Here is a 23,938-nt window from a genome sequence, read left to right as displayed (position 1 = left end):
ATCGTCTCCTGGCACCCAACAAAACCATATATCATTCGTTAGTGGTAATATACTGTCACTCCGGTTGTCAAGTAGCTTCGACTGATGACAACTTCATGAAAAAGAGAACTGCTTGTTTTAATTTTTGTGTTATCAAACGAAGTATACGGTTGCGTGATTTAGTCTTTGTTTGAATCCACTAATTTTACTTTGTCTTATGCTTAGACGTCACATTCACATATTTTTTTTGATAATTACTGTAAAAAGTACGTTATGGATAATGATCTTTCACTCATTGTCTGAAACTGCTTAGTCCAATACGAGGGCACGAGGAGGTAAATTATATTTTTTTCTCTTTTTTTAAATAATGTTTATTGACATAATGTTCAGTTAACGGAGTACATGTTTTCCGTTAAGAAAAGGCTAATAAATATGAACAAACAGAAAATAAAATATATGCCTGTATAGGGGGTACATTGTAATTCACACGAACATAAAATAAATGGAGATTTAAATAAACTGAGATTAAAGAATTTACAGTAATTTATAGTTTTTTTCTTTAGCTTCAGTCCTTTAAATCTTTTCATATAATGATCAATTTGTGTTTTGAATTGTGTAAAGTTTGATGCCTTCTTGGGCAATATACATTTGTGAAGTGGAAATTTACGGAAATTATACAAAGGTTAAAAATACAGGGTAGATGTGATCAATCATTTTAAAAGAAACATCTTGAGATTTATTATATTTCATGAAAATCTCTTATAATCATTGGGTGTGAATTTCAGCATCATAATTGTAAAAACTTATACTGAGCTCATGTAGTGAGCATATTAGTCCATCCCAAAATTATATTTTAAATGTTAGCCAATGTAGTTTGTAATGATGGCTGAGAAAAAAATGACTTATTTTTATGCAGAATGGAAAGAAAAATATGTAAAAACAAAATAAATAACAGACGTCAGTGCTGACCATTGCTGTACAATGGCTAACAATGTGGAAAAAGTACTTGGAAAAAAGGGAAAAAAATCTGAAGTTACTTGTGTCGCATAATCTACATGTACAACTATCCATCCAGTTGTTTGATGAAAACGTGCAAAATGCCTGATGTTTTTCCTAAAAAATATTGTTAAAACAGTTACTTTAGAATAATCAGTGCACATCATAAACAGGAAAATAAAGGCATTTTTATCATTACACTGGATGACGGACATGTGGGGTTCTGCGACTCGAGAAATCTGAAATTTATTTTTAATTTTTCCGTGTGCGTTTTTCACATGATTTGCATTTGTGTATCATTGGTCATTATTGGAGAAGGGTCCAGCTGCAAACCTCCACGGCTCCTCAAGTTCCACTGAAAAGCCAGTTGGATTGCATCCCAACTTGGTTTACTCAATCGTCGTCATTATTTGAGTCTGATAACCATCCCACAGCCCTAATCATAACCGTAGTGTAACTGGGCGTATTGGATGACATCACTAACGCATAATGCAAAACAACATCTTTGTTAACGTAGCAGAGCTCTGGAGGTCTGCAGCTAGAATCTATTGCATTACTGGCTTCTATTATGTCATTAATGTTTTTATCTCTATTCTGCATGAAAACATAAGATTCAATTTTTTTCTGGGCCACCACTATAACCTACATAGGGTAAGTAACATATGAAAAATTATAATTTTTGGGTAGAGTATAACAGCTATAACAACAGTTTGGGTTTGACATATACCAGAGCTAGTCAAGACCTAGTCATGAGCATTCCATAATATGCAGTTTTAATTTAACTTTCTGAGTAAGTAAATAGCTTGACCCAATTTTTGTGTGTAGTATCAGAATTGCTAACAGTAATTTAATAAAACAGTAATTTAATTGTCTATGAAATAAAAGGATGCTTTTCTTTTACCACCTTTGGTGTATATATGTCAGTTTAGTATTTGCACACTTTTAAAATCCAGCGTGTACCAGATAGCATTACCTTTCCTGCTAGAAACTCTTTATGTACAGCTGAGCAGCAGCTAGTAAAGTTCCTCTCATCCATCTGTGAATCTAATATTGTCATTCTTAAGTTATTCCTGGAACCACATCAAAATTGTTATTACAGGGCAGTCCATGTAATCAACATAGAGTCGGTCTTTGATATCATAAATCAGTAACTGCACAAAAAGCCATGTAATTTCCTCTGTATAAAAATCAATTATCCTCATACGATTCACAAAAACATGTGTTTAAAGTAATAATGTACCAAATTCTCAGTGTCTTTGGGAGATGAGAGGAATTGCTGAAGTATTTGAAGAAAAAAAAATGTACATACCCTAAGAAAGGTGTAAAGTCTGTACCAGCAGTGCTTCAGTCGTAATTCAAACCAAGGACTCATGAGGTGTGAGGCAACAGCATTAACTGCCTTACCACAATGTCACCTGCTAGTGAGTGTTTGCTAGTATATGCAGTTAACCAATAGGATGTGAAAGTGGATACAGCAAATATTTAAGATTTACTCAGCTCATAGGATCCTCATTATTCGGGACCCGAGTGGCTGGACCAGGCCAACAGGTCGCCCAGGTAACGCCTGGCTGCGGCAGATAGAGGGTCATTTCCGGTGGGTTGGACTGGGCCGCGTGTCTGCCTGGGGGGTTGCCAACCTGGATCCCGAGTTGTTTCATCGTGTGGTGGGTGTGGCAACGCACTGTACTAGTGCATGCTACCCAACTTGACTTGACTTGACTATGCTAAATCTAAAGAAAAGTGACGTGTATGTCCAAGTGGTAGCGTACGGAAGTCATGCGCCTGTAGGGTAGATCATAGCACTTAAGTTTCAAGAATATTCTCAGCCAGTCTGAAAGGAATTAATTCATAAATAAAATCATGTTATGCTTTTGAGACATTATATTTCATCCCAGTATGTTTTTGAAAGGTACAAAGTTGAATATCCTGATGTTGTCCATGTAGGGTTTCCACATTCGCCTTGTGTCTCTCTATGGATTATCCTCCCACTTCCCCAAGGACATACTGGTCACGTTAATTGGTGATTTCAAATTGACCCAGTGGTATGTGCGTGAATGAGCATTGCAATGACCTGGTACCCAGTACAAGAACAAAAACGGGAGGAATAACAACTTTGAAACTTAATAACATATCTTTCATAACTTTCCATTTCATTAAGCTGACTTTGAAAATAAATATACTTTTTTTCACCAAAACTAGCATGGATAGTTCTATAGCACCTTTTCTTAAAACAATAATTACTGTTAAACATTTTAAAATAGTGATAATTTCCAGTAAAAGGATTGTGTAGAAACTGACAGGAAGGAGGTTTATAAGTTTGTGGGGTCATTATTGTCACATGTACAAGGTACAGTGCAATTCTTACTTGTAGGTGGATTCTTATTGTAAAGATTACAAAACCACCAAACCCTCAAACAACACAATTGACACCTGCTGAAGAACATAACCATTTTGGCCATCAAGTGAATTTGATTTGCTAATAGATAATTTGTCCTAAATATCTTGTCCAGATTCTGCTTCAATTGCATGACTTTGTAGTTTGTTCTAAATTTTCATGCCGCGAAAATGTTCAGAACTATGCAGGTTAGAAAATGACTGACGGACTTTGTCATCAGGCAACACATGACTCATGTACCAGGAGCACTAGAATGATTCACTGGATATTTAACCCTCAACTTACCCTTGAGCTCTTACTGACTAATACCAAGAGCTACAAAAACAATTATCAATAAAAATTAAAACAAGTGATATGAGTCACGATCATATGCCCAACACCTGTGCCACAGCAATCAGACGAGGATCATCACAAACTATGCTCTAGTGCACAGTTTTAGATTTCTTTGTGTGCTGTCAAAATAATTGATTAATACTGCTTTACTACTACAGATGTGTTCAATAATATTTAAGCTACAGCAATGTGAAACACCTGGTTTCTAGAGGCCCTGTTATATTAAGAGCTAAAAAATTAAAATTCTGAATTTCCTTTTCAATCTACATACAAAATCAATCTTTGTGATGTGTTCAAATGAGCAGCTTCAGTGGTATAGGCTTCATTATAAAAAGGGTGAGTCTCCCACAGTTGTTTGATCACTATGAGTGTGGTCCTTCTAAGAATAGCTATCTTAAAGCAAAATGAAATAACCAAGAATCCATTAGGTCTGCACGGAGCTACAATAGGTGTTAAAACAATTCAGTTGAAATTCATTTGTTTATTTTCTAGATTTGATAAGAAAATTTGCCATCAACAAATGTAAGGAAGGAACAGAAATTTTATGAGAATTCCTGTCAAGCAATGGGAGTACTCACACACAGTCACACTCAAACATGATGACCCAGTTTAGAGTTGTTATTGAACCTTTTTTTGTTTTGAAGATAAAGTAAAAAAAACAAAAAAAAAACATGCAGTAACTTCAGAATAAACAGAATACACACAGTACCTGACCTAAACTCAAACTAATATCCCTGGAGATGTGAAGCAGCAGCACTAAGTATTGCATCATCTCTGATTCTGCAGTAATGGCATGTATTAACAGAGGGGTTGAGACAGAGTATAGGAGTTATGTGGAGAACTTTGTACAAAGAGAATTTTCTGCAACTCCATATCAGCAAAACCAAGGAGCTGGTTATTGACTTTTGCCCCAACAAAGAGCCCAGTTATTTTTTCAGGGGGTGGGTGTGGTGCAATTCTGCAAGTATCTGGGAGTCCATATCAGTGACAGGCTGGACTGGCCTTAATAGAGAGAGAGAGAGAGGTTAGGAGCATGCCACACCTAACACACAACAAACCACCTGGACTGGGACCCAACAGCAATGGGTGACACCCCAGCACCACACTGGAACAGTGTGAGTTTTTTTTATGGTGGCTGAAGTGCCAACCCCCAGATTTTGCCTGTAAATTGGAGGACCTGCTTGCAGGGCTGGATGCAGATTAATGTCATACTCAGGACAAAGTAATTGCAGGTTAAGGGTCTGAAGGGCCCAACGAAGTGGAGTCATTTCATTGTCATTTTATGGGATTCAAACTGGAAACCTTCCGATTGCCAGTGCAGATCCTTAGCGTCAGAGGAACCAATCTGAGCAGACCCTAAGGGGAATGCATACTATATTCATTTAATGTTGGTAGTGACCAGATGTACTGACTTATAGACTTAAGTTTGGGTGGGAGGTTCCGTGCTTTTGTAGTAGCTGCCCCTAAGCTTTGGAATAGCCCACCATTTTATATTAGGTCAGAACCAACTTATCTTTTCAGGCAGGAATTAAAACTGACGAATCTTTTTGGATTAGCATTTTAAAACTTGTAGGTGAGTATTTATTTTGGTGTATTTATTTACTGTGTATATATATGTATATACTGTATATCTAAATATATCTATATACAGTATATATAGATATATTTATGGAAGCTGCACAGTCAACCTCTGTTGTTTTAAATGTGCTCTATAAATAAAACTGACTTGACTTCACATTCTTTACATATTTTATAAGTCATTGATGGCCAGGGTTATTTTCAGCTCTGGAGTGTTCTTGGCCAGTAACATCACTTGAGTAGAAGCCCACCAAATCAATAAGCTAATTGAAAGAGCAGTCTTAGTTATGGGATGTATTCTTCACTCTCTTAGAGATAGTAGTCAAGTAGAGAATAAAGACAAAGTTGATGGCCAGTAAGAACAATGTTGCTTATTCCTTCTGTGAAACATTATCTTTAAGTACTTCTAGCCAACAAATTATATAACAGATGTGTGTCAAGATACTCTACTGTGGCCTCTTCATACAAAGGGCAATACAACTTTATAATGCTTCACTCATGCTGCTCTCTTATCATTAGCCAAGTTAGCGTTTTTTTATTTTTTTTGTATATATTTAAGGGTCTTATTGTTTGTTGCAATATTTCTTGTGCCTCTGTAAAAGCAAAATTTTCCTCATGGAACAAATAACAGGACTATCTATCTATTTATCTAACATTCATCAACCTGTTTTCAGAACAACAGTTTACCTATTACACAATCACCAGGAATTGAAAATTAACTTTGGAACCACACAGGATCAGGGTGTCTATCCATCAAAATTTGTGCGTACACCCACACTCGGTTAACAACAGGCAATTTTGTGGTATAGCAGAAAATGGATTGATGTGGATGAAAGGGTTTTGCACATTGTCTCTAATCTCATCTTGGGTTTTCCTCTCACATTTGAAATAATAATTGAATATTGTGTAATGCTGATGTCATTATTCCACTATCTCTGATTTTTCTATGTAATTAGAGACATATCCTCATGAGTATGATGTTACGATGTTCACCTTATTTAAGAGAGAGCTGCATTCTTCCTCAAAGAGAAGATACTTTGTTAATCTGAGAAGACTATTGTAGTATCTCTGGCCATTTCTTTGCAGTGCAGTTTTTTGACTGACAAACATATTTTATGTATTACTTTACTCTTATGCAGAAGGTTTGTTATATTTAAAGATACAGTATACAAAATCTTTTGTGAATTAACTCCTGCTCTGTCCAGACTACAATTGTTTCACTTGCCCATAACAACAACAACGACAACAACAAGCTTTATTTATATAGCACAGTTTCATACAAATAATGTTGCTTAAAGTGCTTTACATGATGAAGAAAGAGATAGAAAAAAGACAAAGTAAGAGATAATAAGAGAACATTAATTAACATAGAATAAAAGTAAGGTCCAATGGCCAGGGAGGACAGAAAAAACAAAAAAAAACTCCAGATGGCTGGAGAAAAAATAAAATCTGCAGGGTTCCAGGCCATGAGACCAACCCTTGGTTAGAATGCCCCTCTAGGCATTCTACCTAACGTAATGTAAATGATCAGTCCTCATTGTATACAGTGTTCTCATGGAAGGACTTGTTGATGAAGGTCACGTGGACTTCTAGCCTTTAATCCATCAATGTGTTCCATAAAAGAACACCACCTCACTCAATTACTCATACTGCATATTTTGGTCCACTTTAACAGAAATATCAAAGCAGTTTAAGAAAATGGTTTGTGGCTAGGTGTGCGCTGTAATGGGCCAACTGACACCTTGCCCCTCAAACTGACTCCAGCTCCTGGAACCCTAAAATGATTGGGGAAAATTGGCAGTAATTAAGGAGTGGATTGACAGATAAGGGAGATGTGGAAGAATAATTTTAGGGTAACATAGCTTTCATCTTAAAGAAATAGCATAAAGGGTTAATAAATGTCAGAAACCTTTGCAGGCATATCAGGGAAGGTCAAGTGAATAACAAAATGCACTGAAAGATGACTAAGAGATGACTAAGGAATCAGTAGATGTTCAGTGAAACAAGCAGGCTGGATAGTTGTTATATGCACTGAAATTTCAAGGGTGGTGGTTCAACTCAAAGGTATAAGAAGAACCAGAATATAATAGACTTTTATTATATATAAGTCACTTGGGTGTAAACCAATGAACCAATCAGAGTAAATGTATACATTGATTGACCCTGTATGTAAATTCAATAATTTATAAAATAAACCCTCTATTCTTTGTTTCTGTGATTATTCTGACCATGCTGAAACAAACTACTTTTGAAGAATGTAATTAAAAGATACCATGAACAGCTTTTCTCCTGCCTGAGAATTGATTTGTCCTGTTAGAGGATACCTCTTTCTTTAGTAAGACTAGGGGGCTTCGCCCTCTGCTTGCTTCGCTCGCCAATCACCCCCGGCCTGCACGTCTTTGTGGCTTGCGTATGTGGATTTCACTTTCACCAAACAACAAATCTTTTAATACTCCTATTCATTGGAAAGAAACACTACTTTTCCCTAATGGCAACACGAATTAAATGATCTACAAGTCTTCGACTTAAAATTTGAATGTGACAAATATAAACAATATATTCGATCTTTTTTCGCCATTCTATTATTTCACCAAATATTTACTATCATTTTATTGAGACTTTTGAATTTTGTACTTTCATTGCCTCCAACCTGCCCTGCTATTGAATTCTTTACGACATTCCACTTTTGTCTTTTATTTCCGGCCCTGGGCGTGGTTAAATCTCTTGGCACAAAGTCTTGCCTCACGGGACGTGAAAGTATCTCTCTGAAAAAGTCTTGTCTCGTTCCAGGATTTTTTTTATTATAATAGAGAGATGTTAAATTTCTACCACAGACACTATATATAGTTCATTCACACTTATGAACTGATATAAACTACAAGTGAATTACAGACAGCAGAATAGTGCCACGTCATACTCCCATGTGTCCACTTGACAGTACAGTCAAGCATTGCAGCATTTCCATGTTCTTTCTAATGCTGAGTTAGAGTTAGGCCACCAGACGCTTTGGGGGCTTGGAGGCAGAACTGCTGAACTATTAGCACAGATGATGCTGCAAAGTATTGCATGGCTTGGCGGGAGAAGTAAGGAGAGATGGAAGGGTGCATAGGTGCCTACTAAGAAATTGTAGCTGCTTTAAAACAGGCCTAGTTAGGAACTAATTATGTTAATCATTATTTAGCCAATCACATACTGTATGTTGTAGTCCAAGCCTGTACGGCGGGGAAAATAAGTATTGAATGTGTCAATGTTTTTCTCAGTAAATGTATTTCTAATGGGGCTATTGACATGGACTTTTTTTACCAGATGTCAGTAACAACCCAAGTAATCTACACATACAAAGAAATCGAAACAGACAAGTTCATAAATTAAGTTATATGTAATAAAGTGCAATGACACAGGGAAAAAGTATTGAACACATGAAGAAAAGGAGGTGCAAAAAGGCATGGAAAGCCAAGAAACCAGCTGAAATCTGTCAGTATTTAGAAAGCAATCCTGCCCCCTATCAGTGCAAATTAATACCAGCTGGTTTAGTCCTTCATGGTACGTTTTCTGAACCGCTCTTTGTCTCATCCCTCACCTAGGACCAGTTTGCCTTGGGTGACCCTACTGGGGCATAAAGACCTGGACAACAGAGCTCCTAGGATCATTGGGACATGCAAACCCCTCCACCACAACAAGGTGGTGGTTTGAGGAGGGAGCTCTGCATTGGTCTGTTGTGGTGGAAAAGGAGCTGAGCCGTAAGGCAATGTTCTCAATTTACCAGTCGATCTACGTTCCTACCCTCACCTATCGTCTTGAGCTGTGGGTAATGATGAAAGAACGAGATTGCAAATACAAGTGGCTGAAATGAGTTTCCTCCGCAGGGTGTCTGGGATTTCCCTTAAAGAGGGCTCCCTTAAAAATAGGGTGAGAAGCTCAGTCATGCAGGAGGAGCCCAGAGAAGAGCCACTGTTCATCCGCATCGAGAGGAGTCAGATGAGATGGCTCAGGCATCTGATCAGGGTGCCTCCTGGACGCCTCCCTGGTGAGGTGTTCCAGGCACATCTAACCGGGAGGAGGCCCAGGGGAAGACCCAGGACACGCTGGAGGGACTATGTCTCTCGGCTGGCCTAGGAACGCCTTAGGATTTCCCCGGAAGAACTAGAAGAAGTGGCTGGGGAGAGGGAAGTCTGAGCATCTCTGCTCAAGCTGCTGCTCCCGCGACCCGATCTCGGATAAGTGGAAGAGGATGGATGGATGGATGGATGATTTAGTCCTAATTGATGGCCTATAAAAAGGTTTCTCATTACCAAGGTGTCACACAATAAGCATCTCACAATGGGTAAAAGCAAAGAGCTCTCTCAAGACCTTCACAACCTTTTTGTTGCAAAACATACTGATGGCACTAGTTACAGACGTATTTCTAAACTTCTGAATGTTCCAGTGAGCACTGTTGGGGCCATAATCTGGAAATGGAAAGAATATCACTTCAACATAAACCAGCCACATGCTGCATAACACAAACTTAAGCCCTTGGTAGAAATAGCTTTTAGGACATATTTGGTTTTTTACACCACTTAAAAAGGAAAGAAAATTTGGCATTTTTTTTTGTACCACAGGTCCCATACATTTGTTTGGCTTACAATTCACTTTTTAATAACGGCTGAATTAAAGTCTAAATAATAACATATAACTAGCACCATGTGTTCTACTCAAGACACTTTACAACATGTTTTTGATCTGAAGCTGTTGTCTGAAGTCTTTTTCCATGGGATGCCTTTAAAATTTTTTTACACACATGGGATGAATTTACACCATGGCATCCTGGTTATGAATGATCCTAAATGACAAGAATTTCCAACAAGTTTTAAGTTTTATGTGCACCAAATAATCCTCTGCCTATTTTTGAATTGAAATTTGACCATCTTGTTTAATAAAATGACCACACAAATACGTGTTGCCAAAGAAAAGCTTGTCTGTGATAGCAAGTGATTACAGATACCTTTAACAAAAGTCAAGTATTTTTTTAGTAACCCAGAAATTGAAAGATCTGAATTGTGTTAGAAATATATCAACAATTTATTTATATGGAGCATTATGTACCTCAAGTGCATTTTAAAAATTAGAATTATAGTTTTTTGGCAGTTTGATGAAGAATAAATAAGAAAGCCATTGAAAGAAAACATGCTATTGTGCATTAGGTTAAAGTACAAAGTATTCACCCCTTTGAACTTTTCATAGTTTATTGTTATTCAACATTGGACCACTGTTGGTTTAATTTGTCTTTTTTGACATTAATCAACAGAAAATGACTCTTTAATTTCAAAGTGAAAAATAGATAGATAGATAGATAAAACTTTATTTGTCCAACTATCAATAATACACACCATAACTACTAAAAAGAAAGAAAAACATCTGACTTGGCCAAAGATGAAAAGAGCAGTCATAGTCAAAGTAAAGATTTTATAAATGCATGTTGCTGTTGGTATAAAAGATCTCCAGCTGAGCTTCGGGACACACTTGCGCTTAAGAATTCTTTGGCTGAAAGTCCTCAGTGTTTGTGTGTCAGAGTGAGGATGTGCAGCATGGTTCATAATGACACTCAGTTTTGTCTTTATCATCTCCTCCTGTGTTACCTCCAGTGAGTCAACAGTGTGTCCCATAACCAAGCCTTCCTTTTTTAATTAGCTTGTTGTTTTGGTGGGTGTCTCTTAAAGTGATGTTACTAGTCCAACATACCACAGTACAAAAAAAGCTCACTGGCCATCACAGAGTTGTAGAACATGTAAAGGATGTTATTACCCTGAATAAAGAAGCACAGTTTCTAAGAAAAAAACAGCCCACACTGCTCTTTCTTATATACTGTAGTTCCCCTGTGTAAAAGAACTTTAACCAATGTATCCATCCATCCATTCTCCAACCCGCTGAATCCGAATAGGGTCACGGGGGTCTGCTGGAGCCAATCCCAGCCAACACAGGGCACAAGGCAGGAACCAATCCTGGGAAGGGTGCCAACCCACCGCAGGACACACACAAACACACCCTCACACCAAGCACACACCAACTCTAAATCCACTCACTGATAAGTGTCCAGGTGTAGAGGCTCTTTTGTATGGTAAAAGTCAACAATCGGTTTCTTGGTTGTGCTGATGCAAAGTTGCAGATAATTCTTTCTGCACCCAGAAACAAAGTTCTCCCCCCGTGACTCCTATACTCTGTCTCACTCCTTTATCAATATACCCCATTACTGTGGAATCATCTCAGAATTTCTGCAAGTGGCATGACAATGTGTTTTATTTACAGTCCAAGATGAAGAGTATGAAGAGAAAAGGAGATGGGACTGTTATTGTGGTGCACCAGTGTTACTCAAATTCACATCAGACTCCTTAATTTTTTACTTTTCACTATCAGGGTACTTGGTGATGATGGTGTGTGTATTTCTGATTATCATGTCAATAGACTTTATGTAATTTAAAGATCACCCCTAAATTGTTAGAATTTTTTAACAATATAGTTGCATATATATGCATATATAGTCCATCTGTAAGAGTTGTGTTCTCCTTTCTGAAAAGTTGTTTCTTTATAGGCGTTGGCAACCTTTTCCATGAGAAGACCATTCAAAAATTTAGACCTTCAGGGAAAAGACCAGTGGCCTCATGTATAACGGTTTCACACTAAAACATGGGGTATGGACAAAATTAGAAATGTGTGTACGCACAAAAAAAATTGGATGCATAAATCCTGTGCGTAAGCAAATCAATATAAATAGCACCTTGCATTCAGTGTTTTATTAAAAGCTAATTGCAAAAGCACTTGTAAAAAAGAATTTCAGTGAATGCAAAATGGTGGTCCTGCTCAGTGAAGTGGAGGCAAAGAAAAATGTATGATCTGGTGACTTAAGCAGTGGTAACAAAAATGGAAATTGATGGAGTGGCACATCTTGGCAAAGGCACTTAAAAGTTCGAATTCAGAAAGTCATACAGTGCCCCAAACAAAAAAAGAAGTAGTCAGATATTAAAGTCACCATGAAATTGGGGTGGTGGGAGGGGGTTTGGGGGAAGGTCTATGTCGAGATTAAACTTTTATCTCGAAATTTCCACTTTAATCTTTAAGTTTATTTTGTCATTAATATAGAACATCAAACTTCATCTTCAAATCAATGCTTAATTTACTAGAGTTTCTCAAACCCCATCGTAACTAAAGTAGCACATTATGTGCTTCGTATTTTAAGTGTTCCCCAACCCAGTCATTTTTCCTAAACAGGCTTTCTCTTACGCCTACAGGAGCAAGCAGGCAGCAATCGCCACACAGAGTACATTACACTCATGATATTACAGCTCTCTGATTATTTTAGAATACTAAGATGTATACTTGATATTTTCATAATGAAATGCACTAAAGCATGGATTAAATGTGGGGGCTCAGTGTCGCATCAGTAGTGATGAGCTGGTGCCCCATCCAAGGATTGTTCCTACCTCGCACATAATGTTTCCTGGGATGGGCATGACACTGGAGTACACTGGAGACATGAGTACTGTTCCCATCAAACTTACCAAACCCCAGTTTCTGTTTTTCCATTTTCTTTCTCCATGTAACCAATCACCACACAATAAGCGTCTGTAATAAATGTAAGCTTAGAATGCAGATTCTTCAAAACTTTTAAGGAATAGTGAGAAATCTTTCTTATACCTGTTTGTTTATTCCATCCATCCAAAGTGGTGCCAGTCCAAGCAAGCATCAAGGGAGAGGCATGAACAATCCCTGGACAGGGTACCAGCTCATCACAGGATGAATACAGCATACATATACACCAGTAGCATCACTTTAGCGTCACCAAATTCCCTAACCTGCAGTGCTTTGGAAGGAAACCGAAGAACAAGGAGTAAACTCACCAGGAAAACATACAAACTCCAGGCAGGAGACACCGGGAATGTGTCCCCCTTACTGTGAGGCAGCAACGCTTCCACTGTGCCTGCTCATGTTTAATCATTACCAGTATACATTATTTAAATGAAGATAACAATTTATCTGTAAAATGTAATATATATAATTAAATGCATGCTCCAAGTGGATAGGTCTTGAAAATTTAATTGACTTAGAAACCAGTCATCATCATCATTGTAAATACACGCTCTCTTCTAATTCTTCCATTTGCGATGCCTTCTAACAACTCTAAAGCAGCTACGGTATTTGGAATAGTTTGGCCATTCTTTGCACCATTTATATTGTTACAGGATGACTACAATTAAGTGTCTTAAATTTGTAAACAACATGCAATTTATTTTGGTGTATTTGATAAAGCCCACATCATGGATACAAATCTAAAAAGAAAGGGAAGCGACACAAACAGTTGGACTGCTTTGAGGCTGGGTGCTGCCTGTTTGCGAAACCAAGCAGAAACGTGTGTACACATGGTGCGAGCCTACTATGAAAATGTGCTTGGATTCACACCAAGTTTAGTTTTTATACATCTCGAAGTGAGTGTGGAAATGGGTGTGCACAACATTTTTGTGTCTCTACTGTATTGCCATCTGACCTTGCCATTGTCTCATCTTTAGTGACTTAGTAAAAAGTAAAGAATATACAGTATATTGTATTCTAATCATATACAAGTATTTGTCATGTAATAACAATATAGCTTTTTCATTATTTATTGTAGCCTAATTTTGTTTTTCTTTTGTTATAACTATTTTTTGACATCTTGTAAAGCACTTACTGTGTATGAAAATGTGCTGTTGAAACACATGTTGTTGTTGATTGCAAGAAGCTATTGGGAAGGATGGTTTTCCTTTGAACTTTTGGAGAAAACATGCTACATTGATGATTTTAAATGGTCTGTAAATTTACACTAGTTCTTTTTCGTCATATTATGCAAATTATCATACAGATGCACCTTCTGGAGAACATGATATTTTAGGTTAGTAGTGAGTTAAAAATTAACAGGATCAACTAGATGTCATTTCACTTCCCTTCTTTTAAATGAACATGGAATTTTAAATGTGTGTATAGGCAAAGACCAGTTTTTCACATTTTGCTAACACATGCCATGTTAGAGAAGCATTTGATATTAATGCTTCAGAATTAAACTAAAATTAGCAACATTTACTTCCACACAAAAATAAATGTATGTGTAAACTGCATCACAGAACGGTCATTGTGGACGGCAGTGTTGGAAACGAAAATTGTAAGCAGAAAAAATGTCTTGAAAAAATGTTTTTATATATAAAGGGTTTATTGGCAGCCAAACATATAGGAAATAACATTTACATAAACTATAAAAATCACTGTTTTTTTAAAGGGAAATATTTGCATGGATGTGTTATTCATGTCACGTTGGAAGTGGAGTAGGCATTAATATAATTATTACTGCAAAAATATGATCAAGTGCAATCTGCTGTCTTTTAAATATAATCTGAACTGGTTCCTTTTAAAGTTAAATCTATACAAAGCAGAAAAGATGTAAGATTTAAAAAAATAATTCTAACACATCAGAGCATTTTACTAAAACTGAGTTTTTAATACACATTTAATTCAGCCACAAACATTCCTGCAGTATGAAAAAAAGAGCATCTAATTCAGTAGAGAAAAAAAATGGCATTAAGGGGACAATGTCTACAGATTTTCAGTGCAGACACTTTTTTCTTGACAAACTTCTGCCTTCTGTTGAAATACTCGCTTAATTAAACTTGTTCTCCTGAAGAAATGTCACATTTGGAGGCTAACTGCAATGAAAATCTGCAGATGCTGGGATCTGCTACAGCTGTCCACCACTGCTTTAATCAGCTTTCTTTTTCATTGGTTTTACTTTTTTTGCGATTCCAAGCAGAATTTTTCAAAGGCTTCTTCCATCTCCGGGTCCATTTCTTCTTCATCTTCAAAATATCTGTAAACAAGAAGAAATGTATTCAGGACATAATACTCCATGTCAAAGCAAACCAAAAAAACACTCTAGACTAAACTTTTACACAGATTTCAAATCGCACATGGATTCAAAAGTAATATTTGCATGACAAAGAAAGTATTAACTATCTAAAACATTTTTTCTAAAATCCTGGTCAGTTTAACCAACAAGTTTGGTTTATTTTGATTGATGTGGCATTTTCCCTTTAACTCCATTAGAAAAAGCATGTGAAAGCCAGGTACTTTAAATCATAATTAGTAAATCACGTAGAGCACCGATTTTACTGCTAGAATTTGTTGTCTTTACCTTCTGACAGATAAAAAAGTACAATACAGTAAAAAAATAACTTACATTTTACCACTTGTAACATACAAATAATGTATTACCACCAAACAGTAAGCACTTAAAAATGTGGCTGCACATTTATTTAATGTTCATTATTGGGAGGACCTAAACCAGGTCTTCAATGTTCTAAAAAACAGTAATAAAACTGATCCTTTAGAATTGTGGCAATTAAATAGTGATCCACCTACACAAGGGCATCAGTGGAAATATATAAAAAAAAAACTGTGCATTTAATGTAAAAGTCAGGCAACATTTCCTCACAATCATCATAAGAATGTGGAATAAAGAGCAATCATATAGTTGAAGCAAAAAAACCTTGATAATTACAGTGGTGCTTGAAAGTTTGTGAACCCTTTAGAATTTGCTGTATTTCTGCATAAATATGACCTAAAACATCATCAGATTTTCACTCAAGTCCTAAAAGTAGATAAAGAGAAACCAGTTAAACAAATGAGACAAAAATATTATACTTGGTCATTTATTTATTAAGGAAAATGATCGAATATTACATATTTGTGAGTGGCAAAAGTATGTGAACCTTTGCTTTCAGTATCTGGTGTGACCCCCCCTTTGCAGCAATAACTGCAACTAAACGTTTCCCGTAACTTTTGATCATTCCTACACACCGGCTTGGAGGAATTTTAGCCCATTCCTCTGTACAGAACAGCTTCAACTCTGGGATGTTGGTGGGTTTCCTCACATTAACTGCTTGCTTCAGGTCCTTCCACAACATTTCAATTAGATTAAGGTCAGGACTTTGACTTGGCCATTCCAAAACATTAACTTTATTCTTCTTTAACCATTCTTTGGTAGATCGACTTGTGTGCTTAGGGTCGCTGTCTTGCTCCATGACCCACCTTCTCTTGAGATTCAGTTCATGGACAGATGTCCTGACATTTTCCTTTAGAATTCTCTGATATAATTCAGACTTCATTGTTCCATCAATGAAGGCAGGCCATCCTGGTCCAGATGCAGCAAAACAGGCCCAAACCATGATACTACCACCACCATGTTTCACAGATGGGATAAGGTTCTTATGCTGGAATGCAGTGTTTTCCTTTCTCCACACATAATGCTTTTCATTTAAACCAAAAATTTCTATTTTGGTCTCATCCGTCCACAAAACATTCTTCCAATAGCCTTCTGGTTTGTCCATGTGATCTTTAGCAAACTGCAGATGAGCAGCAATTTTTTTTTGGAGAGCAGTGGCTTTCACCTTGCAACCCTGCCATGCACACCATTGTTGTTCAGTGTTCTCCTGATGATGGGCTCATGAACATGAACATTAGCGAATGTGAGAGAGGCCTTCAGTTGCTTAGAAGTTACCCTGGGGTCCTTTGTGACCTCGCCGACTATTACATGCCTTGCTCTTGGAGTGATCTTTGTTGGTCGACCACTCCTGGGGAGGGTAACAATGGTCTTGAATTTCCTCCATTTGTACACAATCTGTTTGACTGTGGATTGGTGGAGCCCAGACTCTTTAGAGATGGTTTTGTAACCTTTTCCAGCTTGATGAGCATCAACAATTCCTTTTCTAAGGTCCTTAGAAATCTCCTTTGTTCGTGCCATGATACACTTCCACAAACATGTGTTGTGAAGAGCAGACATTCATAGATCCCTGTTCTTTAAATAACACAGGGTGCCCACTCACACCTGATTGTCATCCCTTTGATTGAAAACACCTGACTCTAATTTCACCTTCAAACTAACTGCTAATCCTAGAGGTTCACATACTTTTGCCACTCACAAATATGTAATATTCGATCATTTTTCTCAATAAATAAATGACCAAGTATAATATTTTTGTCTCATTTGTTTAACTGGTTTCTCTTTATCTATTTTTAGGACTTGAGTGAAAATCTGATGATGTTTTAGATCATATTTATGCAGAATTATAGAAAATTCTAAAGGGTTCACAAACTTTCAAGCATTACTGTATTAAAAAAAAAACAAAAAAACCCCACAATTATCTGTATGAGATATTGGGGCAACCTTTATATTGGCACTAGTAATATTTTCTCTCACCTCACGATTAACATAACTGTAAAGTCTGAAATAGTATAAAATCAACATTAACCTAACATTCAAGACAAAGAGTGGCGCTACATGTACAGTCTATTTGATTCCATTGCATGGTTAATTTGAACTTCAAGAAACCTGTTTCCAAATGTCAACTAAATAAATGAACATAACGTAGCACAGTCTTTACTGATTAACAAAGCACTATATCCACACAGGAACGCTCACAGTACCTTTTATTGAATAACAGATGCATTTTGCAAGATTTTTAAATAAATGTATCCATTTATTCATTTTCTGATACTTTTCACTCCTCCACAATGTGCCTTTAATCATTTCTGCATGCTAACAGACAGGAGTGTGATCTACTTTTAAAATGTAAAGATTTTTTTAATGAAATGTTTCACACATTTCCATTTCTGAACTCTGGCATCTGGCAATTTTTAAGGTTTTCTTTGATGACTTGGGTCCTTTTCATAGCTGTGAGTACTGGTAAAAACATACAAAGAGCAAATGTGCTCTGGCAGTCGGGCAAGAATGTGTAAATTTCTTTACAAAAGCAGGCTGTTTTAAAAACTTGTAATATGAGGTTAGCCTAAAAGGGGTCAAAACAACAAATAAAACAGGAGCTGAACAAAGACAATCAAATGCATTAAAACATCTCAGTTCAAACTAAGATGAGAACCTTAAAACAACTGTGATGAGAACAGATCATTCAGCCCAACAAGCTTGTTCTCCCTATTAAGCTAAATTGACTAAAATAAGTTGAGTTTTCAAGGTCCATAAAGACCTACTCTCTACAACACTACCTGCTAATTTATTTAGTATTTCTATGGTTCTTTGTGTAAAAAAAAAAACTTTCCATGATTTGTGTGAAAATAGTTTTCAACAGTGTCCCTGTGTTCTTGTTTACATAGTAACAACTATATCAATTCCTTTCATAACTTTAAACACTTAATTCATGTCACCATCAATCAAGTCACTTTGTAAATCTCACTTTGCTTAAATTGAAACGGTTCAACTCCTCTATTCTCACACTTCTTAGTCCTGGAATAAGCCAAGTCGCTCTTCTCTGGGCTTTCTCTACTGCTACTATATCTACTTGGTGATAATGGAGACTATAACTGCACACAGTATTGCAGGAGGTACTTCACTATTGAGTTACACACCTTAAGCATAACCTCCCTTGACTTGTACCATACAGATCATGATATATCCTAAAATCCTATTAGACTTCTCGATCATTTCAGCATACTGCCTTGATGTAAATAGCGATGACTCCATTATTTGTATGCTTGATAAAAACATTTTACAGATAATAGGTAAAGAGTTCAGCAAATTGTACAGGTGGTATTTTAACTTGTATTCACAACTGGTACATCTGTTTACATCTATGGTTTATTATTCAAATGGAAACAGCATTAGATGCTGAATGTTTAAATCCATACACTGCCAGATTAGGAATTTTATAAAAAGATCCGTTCTAATAAAAATAACAAACCCTACATTCAATCTGGTTGATTTATTAGTATCCAGCTATTTAACAAAACACACGCACCCATCATTTCCTCCATGAGCATCTGTACCATTCTCCTCAAAATAAGCAGCAAAGAAATCTTCCTGGTCAAGCATTTCTTGATATTTTTCAGAATACTCTGGTATAAACAAATAAATAATATTAATACATTTTTATAGTCTCACCAAAGCAGACACTATATTATAATACTTCATATTACTGTCTTTTAAAGAGGGTATTTTAAGATATAATATAGATAATACACAGAAATGCTTAAAAAAAGATAATGTATATTGGTTAAAAATGAATATTAAAACATTTTAGATTTAAATGTTTAGCAAACCTGGGTCTGCAGCAGTAAAAGGAACACCTTCTTCAGTGTAAAACGTGGGCTCATTCTATTCAAAGGGGAAAAGTAAATACACATGAGATACAGATCAGACCTTCTTACTGTACAACATGCAATCCTTGTGGAAGGCTTCTTTTGCTTTTGAAAAACACTCATTTTTTATGGTGTTCACTTTATTTAAATAATTACTTAATAAAAATATAATTTCTTGATAGGTAGCTGGTCAGCTTCATAAAGAAAAAACTTAAATTGCTTAATTCAGTTAAACTCCTAAAGTAAATCACCAAGGCTATGCAGCCACAATTTATTTTATTACAGGACTTATGCTTTGAATACATAAAAACAGATACAAGTATAGGAGTAATCACCATGAAATAGTTTGGATCATTCTCTGGAGTAGCTTCACTATATGATGCTGCACAATGTACTCGACCCCAACCACTAGATCTCAATTCCACCAAGTTCATTAGCATATTTCTTACATCCCTAGGAGACAAGAAAGAATTACAAATAACCACAAATTTGCATTACACATACAGTTGTGCTTGAAAGTTTGTGAACTCTTTAGAATTATCTATATTTCTGCATAAATATGACCTAAAACATCATCAGATTTTCACTCAAGTCCTAAAAGTAGAGAGAAACCAGTTAAACAAATGAGACAAAAATATTATACTTGGTTATTTATTTATTTATTGAGGAAAATGATCGAATATTACATATATGTGAGTGGCAAAAGTGTGTGAACCTCAAGGATTAGCAATTAGTTTGAAGGTGAAATTAGAATCAGGTGTTTTCAATCAAAGGGATGACAATTAGGTGTGAGTGGGCACCCTGTGTTATTTAAAGAACAGGGATCTATCAAAGTCTGCTCTTTTCAACAGTGGCTTGCCTTCATTGATGGAACAATGAATTCTGAATTATATCAAAGAATTCTAAAGGAAACTGTCAGGACATCTGTTCATGAACTGAATCTCAAGAGAAGGTGGGTCATGCAACCAGACAACGACCCTAAGCACACAAGTTGTTCTACCAAAGAATGGTTAAAGAAGAATAAAGTTAATGTTTTGGAATGGCCAAGTCAAAGTCCTGACCTTAATCCAATCGAAATGTTGTGGAAGGACCTGAAGCGAGCAGTTAATGTGAGGAAACCCACCAACATCCCACAGTTGAAGCTGTTCTTTACAGAGGAATGGGCTAAAATTTAGTTACCGGAAACATTTAGTTGCAGTTATTGCTGCAAAGGGGGGGGGGGTCGATCACACGTGATACTGAAAGCAAAGGTTCACATACTGTTGCCACTCACAAGTATGTAATATTCAGTCATTTTCCTTAATAAATAAATGACCAAGTATAATATTTTTGTCTGGTTTCTCTTTATCTACTTTTAGGACTTGAGTGAAAATCTGATGATGTTTTAGGTCATATTTATGCAGAAATATAGAAAATTCTAAAGGGTTCACAAACTTTCAAGCACAACTGTAAACTAAATTTATGCACCAAATGCACATCATTTTAAAAGGCATTGCTAAGTTTTTCTGAAGTTTGATACTGAAATACTTTATATAACATGTTTACACATCCCACAACATTTTAGCCGAATGTAATACAATGTGTGACACTTTTGTTATAAGATAAAATGGGAGAAAACTTGTATGGTGGTAAAACTGCTGGTTCATCTGTAATTGCACAATATACCTAGACATGATTTGTAGCCCTAATATAAGGCAGAACCATTTTAAAAGTGAGGACAGATATGCAGAAAAAAAGGCAGCAAATTTGGTGACATGAAAACACTAACAGGAAAAAGCACAAAATAAACATTTTTACTGGGCATCAAGAAAGAAGCAATTTGAAAGTACAACGTTTCTTCTGAAGTAAGAAATTAGAGGCAACACAATGTAAAATCTGCTTACAAGTGGTGACTGATCACATGGTTATGTTAGCAGCAGAAAGCTAATATTAGATTTTACATATTGTAAAAATGCCTGCAGGCATTCAGTATTTAATAGTCAGTCATTTTCCAACCCGCTATATCCTAACACAGGGTCACGGGGGTCTGCTGGAGCCAATCCCAGCCAGCACAGGGCGGATGGCAGGAACAAATCCAGCCCACTTCAGGGTACATGCAAACCCACACACCAAGTACACGATAGGGACAATTTAGGATCACCAATACGCCTAACCTGCATGTCTTTGGACTGTGGGAGGAAACCCACACAGACACATGGAGAACATGCAAACTCCTTTAATATCATATTGGAAAACCTACTATTTGTTAATTTTCCTACCTGCTGGATGTTGCATCAAGAATACTTGTTTTAATTTTTTGAATTAGGTCATCCATATGCGATTTTTTTTTGGCTGCCCATGCGTCTTCTAAAGTGGAGCCAGTTAACTGTGAAGAAAAAAAAAATACATAAAAACTGTGGAAATATATGAAACAATGTTGAACCATAGAAAGGAAACATGCAGTTAAATGTAATCTAAAACAGTACAGCTATAAATACATTAACTGGCAGTTAATAACTTTTTAAAATTCAGTGCCCATATATTTACTGATTAATATATGTTCAGTATTTTTCAAGTCAAATTTATTTTTTCACAAACATTTACGAATATGTATGTACAGGTATTTGCCACACAAAATTGTGTCATAAGGTGAAGCGTTTTCAAATATTTAAAAAATAGAGAGCCAGTCCTGGCTCTTTACAATTAATTCTATTGAGCACAGGGCATAAAGCATAAAAACTTAATGAATATGTTAATTTTTCCAAGTCAATACAGTTGTAGAGTACTGACCTGTGTCTTGAGATTACATACACATTGTAAAATAGCTTATATATGTTATTTTTAAACAAAAACACACCAATATTATCAAATTCGGCCATTTTAAAAGACCAGGCTGTGCATGATACCTCAGTATTTGATTTCTTTCCCTTTAACTTTTCAGCTCCCCGAGACATGGTTTCCTCTTGAAAGGCAAAAATCACAGTTGCTTTGTTTTGATTCACTTCCATATTTATGCAAAAACTCACACAAGTGAACAAATAACATATTGCTACCTCGCGAGAAATAGTACCAGGAATATGAGATAATTTCTAGATCTTTTTAGATTTTTTTGTCACAAATGTGTTGGAAGCACAGAAGGCATGTTTCTTTTTTGTTTTTATTTTCTTCTGGAGCCCCATGACCCATAGGGTTCATTGTAGAACACCAGGCTATGTATATTTTAAAGTGTATAGAAAATGCTTAACTTTAGAACACAATTTACTGTTGAAAATGCTTATATACCATGTTTTTAAAGAAATAACTGACATTAAAAATAACAAAACTTATTATTTAACACATAAACTGAATTAATAACTTCATATTGAAGATTTTAGGTTTTAGGAAATAGATGAGCTTATTTCTGGCTCTAAAAGGAATTTCAGCCTAGCAGCATTTAACCATAATGCACTTGCTGTGTCCTAAAGTATGTCATTTTACTATTAAACTGAAAAAATGCTGCCAAGTCAATTTTATCAATACCTTTGATAATTGTGAATACCTTAATTAGATTCCTACACAGCCTTCTCTGGACTTGACTAAACAAGCTTAATTATCACAGCTTGTTAGCAATGGATTTATCCTTTACTCCTGGGATGTACTTGGTTGCTTTTCTCAGCACAGCTTCTGATGCTGTTTTGTCCTTTTTGTAACAAGGTCACCAGAAATTCACTGGAAATGTGGTCCCACTTGCACATATGCAAACATATCAACAGGGACCCCCATATTATTTTCACAGGTTACTTACTGTAGATTATTTATAGATATAAGATAGACAAAGCTAAAATTACTTTTGTCTGTTGGGCACTTTGTAACAATATTTTCTAGGTGTCCATGTAGCTCTAAAAATGGTTTATGTGGTTGTATTTGCTGCCTCCAGAGTACAGGTAAGTCCCCTGGTTATGGACATCCGACCTACAACATACGAATGGGGCCGCAGCTGCGACGCATGCACCTCAGTAACTGCCGCTCCATCATCTTCGGCCTGGGGACACTGCAAGAGGTGGCTGGACGGAGGCTGGAGGAGGGCAATTTCGCTGCCCGCGCAGTGTAGTGTCCCTTGGGCGGTTTCACTGCTCGCCCACCACACATGGCTGCCCTGTTCGTTCTCGGTGGGCGGCTGGACGGAGGCTGGAGGGGGGCAATTTTGCTGTTCGCGCAGTGTAATGTCCCTTGGGCGGCTCCAGGCGGCAAGCGGTTTCACTGCCCGCCCACCACACACGGCTGCCCCATTTGTTCTCGGTGTGTGGCTGGTAATGCTGCAAGCGGTAATCAGGATGTGGCTGAACGGAGGCCAATGAGGGTGAACGGGGCGGCGGGGGGTAGCATTGTAATGGCTGCCTATTGAATGGGGGTGATTCACTACCCGCCTTTGGCTGCACCGTGTTCGTTCTCGGTGGGCGGATGCTGCAGGCAGCATACTGTAGTGGAGGTGACTGTGAGGTGGGCTGGTGATGAACCGCCCGTCGATGCCCCCATTCATTCTCAATAGCAAGC

General features: G+C 36.8%; 1 protein-coding gene across 2 annotated transcripts in view; it reads right to left on the bottom strand.

Moving 5' to 3' along the window:
* Window positions 1-14,756: 14,756 nt before the first annotated feature.
* paip1 (poly(A) binding protein interacting protein 1) overlaps window positions 14,757-23,938 on the bottom strand; it is a 43,838-nt gene continuing 34,656 nt past the window's right edge. For both annotated transcript variants that reach the window (XM_039750510.1, XM_039750509.1), the window contains exons 7-11: window positions 21,685-21,791; window positions 19,762-19,879; window positions 19,388-19,442; window positions 19,087-19,183; window positions 14,757-15,146 (exon numbers count right to left, since the gene is read on the bottom strand). In XM_039750510.1, coding sequence (XP_039606444.1) covers window positions 15,065-15,146; window positions 19,087-19,183; window positions 19,388-19,442; window positions 19,762-19,879; window positions 21,685-21,791 — 459 coding nt within the window. In that variant the 3' untranslated portion in view covers window positions 14,757-15,064. The remainder of the gene's footprint in view (window positions 15,147-19,086; window positions 19,184-19,387; window positions 19,443-19,761; window positions 19,880-21,684; window positions 21,792-23,938) is intronic.

The sequence above is a fragment of the Polypterus senegalus genome, chromosome 4 (assembly GCF_016835505.1).
Source record: "Polypterus senegalus isolate Bchr_013 chromosome 4, ASM1683550v1, whole genome shotgun sequence".
Taxonomy (NCBI): domain Eukaryota; kingdom Metazoa; phylum Chordata; class Cladistia; order Polypteriformes; family Polypteridae; genus Polypterus; species Polypterus senegalus.
This window is presented reverse-complemented; position numbering and strand designations above follow the sequence as displayed.